Below are 7,916 nucleotides of genomic sequence, written 5' to 3' on the forward strand. Positions count from 1 at the left end.
TTAGGGGTGGCTCCGGCTGCGTGCTTGCTGGCCAGGGTCCCTGGGAGAGGGGGGAGTCCACAACCACACCCCCGTCATAGACTCTGCCCACGCCGGGAGCACGGGTTCCGGGGGGAAAGGAGGCTGCGGGCCCCGAGCACAGGCCCCGTGGGGGGAGGCGGGGACCTTTCACCCTCCTGCCTGAGGAGGGGCTTGCAGTCCAGCCCCCCAGTGACCCCGTCTTCTAGGTGCTCTCTGCTCCTCAGTGGGACCAGCAAGCCCAGACAGACAGGGCCTCGGCCACATCAGTGCCCTGGCAGTCCCAGTGCCACCGCCAGTGGCGTCTTTGCATCCCCCTCTCTGCCCCCGTGAGACTGGGAGACCCCCTTGCTGGCTCCTGCCTCCACTCCCTGGACCCAGCACAGGGCCTGGGGAAGAGTGGACAAAACACATGCGGCCTCAAGAAATTAGAGCAAAGCCCTCAGCATTGCTTCCCACTCTGGTCCTTGTAGAAAAGGGATGAAAATACCCAAGGTCCCCTTTCATCCCTTGCTAAGATAAGGCACCTATCCATCTTGCTTCTTTCCCTCACTGGATGGGGAGGGAGGCCTCTTTCCCTCAGCCCCACCCCATCGGGTCCCTGCTCCAGACCCTGTCCCTGCTCTCAACAGCCACCCCCGAGCAGGCCTGCGTCACTGCCGGACTCGGCGCCCGTCCGTCTCTTTCCTCCCCCGCTGGAGGCCTCCAGCCCTGACCGCTGCCCCGGGTTTCCTGGTCTGGCCCAGGGACACTTTCTCCTCTGACGCGATCCAGTCGGCCGGTCCAGCGAGCCAGGGGAGATAAAAGGATGGGGCTGAAGGGGGCGGGGGTGCAGCAGGATGGCGCTGTGGGCAAAGGCCAGAGTGTGGATGGCAGGGCCCTGGCTGTCCCTGCACAGGGCACGCACACTGGGCACCAGAGCCACTCCGACCCCCAAGGCGGTGCTGCCCTTCGAAGCCGTGCCCCGGTGTCCCGGCCACAGGTGGATGCGGGTGCTTCAGATCTGGAAGGAGCAGGGCTCTGAGAACATACACCTGGACATGCATCAGACCTTCCAGGAGCTGGGGCCCATTTTCAGGTAAAGCTCTCCCTGCCCACCTCGGCGAGAGCACCCTAACTTTCTGTCCCTACTGGCAGCTGAGTCCCTGCTAGGCGCAGGGGCGCCTGGGGAGTGGGGGTGGGGGGCAGCGAGGGGAATCAGCGGGGCAGGTCTGGGGCTGCTGCAGACTGGGGCCTTCTTGAGCACGGGGCCGTGCGTGGCTCGCGGCTGGGAGCACAGAACGCAGACCCCAGAGGAGGGGAGGCTTCAGTGAGGCGGCGGGAGGGACCACCCGCTCCGGGCCAGCGGCGGACTGGTTCTGCAGAGTGGGGCCCCAGGGAGGACACGGCGCCACGGCAGGGCTGGGAGCTTTGTCCCACAGGTATGACGTGGGAGGGAGACACATGGTGTTTGTGATGCTGCCCGAGGACGTGGAGCGGCTGCAGCAGGTGGAGAGCCCTCACCCCCGGCGGATGTTCCTGGAGCCCTGGCTGGCCTACCGACAGGATCGTGGCCTCACATGCGGCGTGTTCTTGCTGTGCGGGCGAGTGGGGATGCGCACGGAGGGGGCGGGCAGCCTGGGTGCAGAGAGGAAGCCAGCCAGGGAAGACCCCGAAGCACGCCTGCCTGGGAACCATCCTGGTGGGTGGAGAGACGGTGACCACTGGCTCCAGATGCAGATCCTGCCCATCCCCTGGGGGTCGTGTGTGCCCTGGGGCGGGGGAGGGGAGCCCGGCCCCTTCCTGCAGGGCCAGAAGAAGAAGGATGATGCCTGCCGTCAGGGAGCCCGCACCTGCACAGGCCTCCGAGGCGCTTGCGTGTGGGTTGGACTTCTCCCCTCGTCCAGGTCAGGGCCCCCCTGGAGGCCCTGCAGGCAGCGCCCCATCGGCGCCGGGCTCTGCGTGGGTGTATTAGGAGAGACACAACTTGATTCCTGCCACATTGCAGCAGGAGGCTCTGCAGGGAGGGGGCGGTGGGGCTGGCACAGAGGCAGCATCGCAGGAGCCGGGAGATGAAGGTCTCCAGGGGCCTCGCCCACTCTGGGGTGTGACGAGAGCAAAGCTGGGCCAGGCCTGCCTGGGGGCTCAGCCCCCTTCCTCACAGCAAAAGCCTCAGCCCCAGAGAGGGCCCGGGGGGGAGACGGGTGTGCCAGGCGCGGGGCCTGCCAGTTTGCACAAACCCCCGCAGCAGGCTCAGGCAGAGGCCCCCGTCTCCCCTGGGCGAAGCACACGAGGCTGCCCTGAGGAAGAGCTGCTGCCGAGACCCAAACGCGGGCAGCCTGCCCCCTAGGAACCAACAGGCGGCTCCCCGCCTCACCCGCTTCCCTCTGGGGAAAGGAAGGTGGAGTACAGGGCCGTGGCCAGCTGCTGACTCTGGACGCCCTGATGCCCCGCTCCCTGCTCGACAGAAACGGACCCCAGTGGCGTTTGGACCGACTGCGGCTGAACCCAGACGTGCTGTCGCTGCAGGCTGTGCAGAAGTACACGCCCTTGGTGGATCGGGTGGCCAGGGATTTCTCCCGGGCCCTGAAGGCGAGGGTGGTGCAGAATGCCCGAGGGAGTCTGACCCTGGACATCAGGCCCAGCATCTTCCACTACGCCATCGAAGGTATGGGCTCGCCACCGGAGCGGGCTGGGGCGGGGTCAGGGAGGGCGGGGGGCAGGTGGTTGTGAGGCCCTGCACTGCCTCGGGCTCAGGAACCCCCTCCTCCCCGCAGCCAGCCACTTAGTCCTTTACGGAGAGCAGCTGGGCCTCTTTGCCCAGCACCCGAATCCTGACAGCCTGAACTTTATCCACGCTCTGGAGGCCATGTTCAAGTCCACCGTGCAGCTCATGTTCGTGCCCAGGAGCCTGTCTCGCTGGACGAGCGCCAGCGTGTGGAACGAGCACTTTGAGGCCTGGGACTACATCTTCCAGTATGGTGAGGGCGGGGGGTCGGGCAGTGCTGCGGCCAGGGACCCCAGGGCCCCCTCCACGCACCACAGTCTGGGGAGAACGGAGGCCACAGGAGGGACCTGTGGCTTCTTCATGGTCCCCAAGAGAGCTGGCAGTGAGGCCGGACTGGGCTGTTCCGAGAATGGGGGTAGGACACGGAGACCTGGGGGTATTGAGGGCTGAAGGGTAGGAGGATGACAAAAAAAGTGCTTCCCAGCACCAGACCCAGGGCCTCTGTCTCTGTGTGTCCCACAGCCAACAGAGCCATCCGGAGAATATATCAGGAGCTGGCCCTCGGCCACCCATGGCGCTACAGCGGCATCGTGGCGGAGCTGTTGATGCGGGCGGACATGACCCTGGACACCATCAAGGCCAACTCTATCGACCTCACTGCTGGGAGCGTGGACACGGTCAGGCCAGCGCCCAGCCCTTCCCATGGAACAGGGAGCCCTCCTGCCTCCAGGCTGCCCCCTCCCATGGCAAACGTCTCCTCCAAGCCCCTCCCCAGTCTATGGCTCCAGCTTCCCAACTGAGAAGGGGAAGCACGGGAGCCAGGCCTCAAAGGCAGGAGTCTGTGGTTACTCTCGTGGGAAGCCACGCTCCAGGCAGAGTGCAGAGTGGACGAGGCCCAGGGACATGCAGCAGCAGAGACCCCGGGGACTATCTAGGTCCTGGGGCGGGGGGGTGGGGGGGAAGGGCCAAGGCGCGGCTGGAGGCCCACACAGGGGACCTTTCCCAGGGACAGAGTACCTTTGGCTCTCACTCAAGATCCTTTGGCAGTGACAGACTGATGGGAGGGACAGCAAGGGGCTCCAGTGTGTGGGCGGGACAGCAGGTGGCTGGCAACACGGCACAGTGGGCAGGGTGGGCCCCGGGGTGTGAGCGCAGCCGAAGCTGCCTGTCTCTGGACCGGACCTGCATCCGCCAGCATCTCTGAGCGCCTGCTAGGCACCCGGGATCCTGAGCAGAGGCGCAGACCCCTGGTGCAGACACTCCCTGAGCAGGGGCTGTGATGCAACCACAAGGTGAGAGAGCCCAGGGCAGGGCCTGTGCCTCAGGAGGTAGCTCTGGGAAGGCTTCCTGGAGAAGGAGGCCTTTGCGCTGGGTGTGGAAGGACCACACAGAAGTTAGACAGGCCAAGAAGAGGAGGCTGGGAGGGCAGCAGGCCAGGGCCTGCAAGAGCGGACAGCAAGGAAGGCTGTGAGGCTGAGCGGGGGGAACAGGGCACGTGGGCAGAGGAGGGCAGACAGGGTCAGGGCCCCTGTCAGGAGGGGCTTTGGGCACCAGGCCTGTATCCAAGGCTAGAGGGAGCCAGTGTAGGGAGTGTCTCGCTCAGACTCCTGCTCCCTCTCGGGCCACAGGGCAGAGCACGGACTAAAGCTGAGGGAGCAACAGGGAGCCGTATCTGCATATCAGGAGATGCCAGGGGCGCGCTACCTTGGGGACGGCATTTAGGAGATATTCAGCCTCCCAGATCTCAGGCTGGGCTGGTGGACACCTCTTCCTGCACGTGGAGATGATCCAGGAGGAGGAAACAGTTGGGGCCCGGGGTGGCTGGTTCATGTCAGGACCCCGTGTTCGGACCTGCCTGTGGCTGGCCAGGGAGGTGACCCACGGGGAGCGCATGGCCCGGGGCTCCGGAACCCTCCCCGCTGAATAGATGGCAAGAGTGGGCACCTCCTGGGCCCAGAGGAGGGCACGAGCCAGGCTCTGAAGCGGCTGCAGGAGGCCCGGGTCTTCTCTGAGGTTGGGGACACCCTCCCCGAGGGATTCAGGGGAAGCAGACAAGGTGGCTTCAGGATCTTGACGGTCAGCTCTCTGGGCTTTGTCATCTCTGGGCACGCAGGTCCCCTGCCCCAGGGGACGGCGGCCATCTTTCTGGGAGGGATGCCCTGGGGGTGGAGGGGCGCAGCCTGTGCCCGGGTCTGAGCCCTGGCCCTGTGGCTCCTGCAGACGGCCTTCCCCTTGTTGATGACTCTCTTTGAACTGGCTCGGAACCCGGAAGTGCAACAGGCCCTGCGCCAGGAGAGCCTGGTGGCCGAGGCCAGGGTCTCAGAAAATCCCCAGAGGGCGACCACGGAGCTGCCCCTGCTGCGGGCGGCCCTCAAGGAGACCTTGAGGTAGGCGCGCTAGACCTGGGCTCCCCCCCGCGGCCCTGGCCCCACCCTCGGGACAGCCCACTCGCCGAGGCTTGCAGGCAGATCCTGGGACTGCTGGTCAGCAGCTTGGCCCAAGGCTACATCCCCCTGCGCCTCCTCTTCCTCTCCCTAAAGGGATGGGGGTGCTTCTTCCTCTGGGGTCCTACCTCAGTGTCCCGGGACCATCGTCGGTCGTGTCCTCATTGGCCCGGGGCTGCTCAGGCCGGGGCAGCTTTGGCTGACTCAGGAGAGGCAAGGAAGCAGCTCCTCGGGATTCGGGCTTCCCAGTGCCAGGAGCAAGCTGTGAGGGCGCTGGGGGAGCTGCCCTCGGGCCGTGGGCGTTGGGCTAGGGAGGCTGCAGAAGGGAAGCGAGGGCCCTGTCGCAACTGAGGACCCTGTTGGCCGCCCCTGTGCTCAGGCTGTACCCCGTGGGTGTCTTCTTGGAGCGACAGGTGAGCTCAGACGTGGTGCTGCAGAACTACCACATCCCGGCCGGGGTGAGTGAGGCCGCAGGGCTCCTCTGCCAGACACCCCGCCCTCTGACCTTCACCCACAGGGCATCTGACCCCGTCCCTCCCCACGTGTCTGCAGACATTGGTGAAGGTGCTACTGTACTCCCTGGGTCGAAACCCCGCCATGTTCACCAGGCCCGAGCGCTATCAGCCCCAGCGCTGGCTGGACAGCCGAGCCTCTGGTACCAGGTTCCCACACCTGGCCTTTGGCTTTGGCGTGCGCCAGTGCCTGGGGCGGCGCCTGGCAGAGGTGGAGATGCTGCTTCTGCTGCACCACGTGAGTGGGCCTGGATGGGGCCTGGGCGGGCAGCCTCGTCGGGAACCTCAGGCTTCTGCTCCTGGGGCAGCCACCCTCAGGGCCCTGGAAGGCAGGGGAGGCCGGCCAGGCAGAACCCGCGCCTCTGTCCTAGGTGCTGAAAAATTTCCTGGTGGAGACGCTGGTGCAAGAGGACGTAAAGATGATCTACCGCTTCGTGTTGATGCCCTCTACCCTCCCCCTCCTCACCTTCCGGGCCATCAGCTAGTCACGTCGCCACTCGGTCGGGCTAGTCACACCACAAGCTCCCTCTGCCTGACCCCAGGCCACCCCTCTTTTCTCCCGTGGGCCTTGCTTCCTGAGCCACACCACAGTCCAGGCAGCGCGTTGCACAAATGGAACAGCCCAGCCCTCCGAGGGTCCGGGCTTGCCAGCCTGTGCAGCAAGGCCTGAGCAGAGCTGGGGATGAAACTTGGTCGCAGGTCCTGGCCATGTGCCCGGTCCCACCAGGGCCCTGTCCTGCCAGGAGCACCGTCTGAGGGCCTTGGAGCCCCTGTTGCCCCAGCTCCAGGCTCCCTGTGTGTCCATCCAAGCAAAGGGGCCTCAGACGCCGCCCTTTGCCGCCCTGTCCAGTCTCTATGCCCTCTGTGCTAAACTCTGCCCCCATGCAAGAGACGACAACTTGGGCGTCCCCTGTCCTGCTCGGTACCATTTCCAATGCCGTCCCTTTTGTCTGCAGTGCTCTGGCGTGGACTTGCCCTTCAAGCTGGGTTGCTAGCTGTCCATCTACCTGCTCCACTCAGCCCGCAGGGGCTCTTCCTGGCAGTGCCAGCCCTCTGGGATTGTGGCTGAAGTGCCCAGCCGAGAGCCTGCATAGGCAGGTCAGCAGTCATGTTTACTAGAAGGGTAGCTACCAAAGAGCCAACTTGGACATCTGGGTCAATGGTACGCATCGACAGCAGGAGGGATGTTGACCGCCTCCGGCAGTCGGGGGCCACAGAGAAGCCTCTAGAGGAGGGCGTGGGGCCATCTCGTGCTCCCTTTAGCGGAGCCGGTCTGGAGGGCCCCACTGCCCTCGTGCGGTGCCCCGTGCCCCAGAGCAGAGCAGCAACCCTAACCTCATGGGTGGAAGAGGCTTTGAACAACTGAGAGCCAGCCGGGGTCCCCTAGTTGGCAGGAGCGTGTCTGTCCCATGCCACCTGGGGTCAGATGACACCCCCAGGAAGAAAGGGGGCCCAGAGGCAAGAGGGGGTGCTGGGGCCTCTCCACTCTCCCTCCCTCCCCACTCCCACCTCGTCTGGTGAGAAGCAGGCACTCAGTCACGGCGAGGCAATAGGGCAGGAGGAGTTGTGTTTCTGGCTGCACCGGCCCTGCTGGCACTGAGTCACCCCGACGGCATCTGTTCGGTGCCAAGATCCCTGGAGGAGAACAAGGGCTTGCACACCCCTCGCCACTCCACTCCACCCACGGCGGAAGAGGTCTGCTGCCACCAGTGGGTCTTCGCTTGCCCCAGTCTGGCACTGTGGAGGGGGACTTGGAGAACCATGGAGAAGAGAGGAGGTTCCAGACTCTGTGGTCGCACAGGCGCAAGCTGGAGCCCTGGCTTTCCCACATGGGCCCAGCCCTCAATCCCTCTGAGGCGCAAGCTTTTCCTCTGGGAATTCTGTATAATTACCATTGCAGCAGGCCTCAAGGGCACACAGGGAGACCGGTGCTCGGAAATTACCCGGCTTTCTGGCTCGACCGGCACTGAATAAATGCGGATTTCTTTTCCCACTGCTCAGGAGTTGTCTCCTTGTTTGTGGCCCTGCTCTGTGGTGAGTGGATGGTGTGTGATGGCAGGAATGGAATGAAAACCTCGTTACCCTGGGGTCAAGGTGTGTCATTCTGCGAAGCTTGGCACGTGTGTTTGCTTGAGCTTCACGGCAGCCCTAAGAGGCACCCACTGTGCTCGTCCCCATTTTGCAGGCGAGGAAACTGAGTTCATTCACCTGCTAGAGTCTCACAGCGCATCCTTG

General features: G+C 64.8%; 1 protein-coding gene across 6 annotated transcripts; it reads left to right on the forward strand.

The window, feature by feature from the left end:
- Positions 1-852: 852 nt before the first annotated feature.
- LOC114884608 (cytochrome P450 11B1, mitochondrial) lies at positions 853-7,671 on the forward strand. 6 transcript variants are annotated; one of them, XM_029203677.1, is made up of 9 exons: positions 853-1,096; positions 1,440-1,595; positions 2,466-2,665; positions 2,775-2,978; positions 3,248-3,402; positions 4,946-5,112; positions 5,549-5,627; positions 5,722-5,919; positions 6,053-6,572. In XM_029203677.1, the coding sequence occupies exons 1-9, from the start codon at positions 858-860 to the stop codon at positions 6,164-6,166; spliced, it is 1,512 nt and encodes a 503-aa protein (XP_029059510.1). In that variant the 5' UTR covers positions 853-857; the 3' UTR covers positions 6,167-6,572. The 6 variants fall into 6 exon arrangements, with proteins under 6 accessions (XP_029059510.1, XP_029059506.1, XP_029059507.1 ...); XM_029203673.1 differs by having other exon boundaries at positions 857-1,096; positions 1,440-1,904; positions 6,053-7,671; XM_029203674.1 differs by having other exon boundaries at positions 857-1,096; positions 1,440-1,904; positions 5,549-5,582; positions 6,053-7,671.
- The last annotated feature ends 245 nt before the right edge of the window (positions 7,672-7,916 follow it).

This window comes from Monodon monoceros, unplaced genomic scaffold (assembly GCF_005190385.1).
Source record: "Monodon monoceros isolate NGI ecotype Baffin Bay Population unplaced genomic scaffold, NGI_Narwhal_1 Super_Scaffold_5, whole genome shotgun sequence".
Lineage (NCBI taxonomy): Eukaryota > Metazoa > Chordata > Mammalia > Artiodactyla > Monodontidae > Monodon > Monodon monoceros.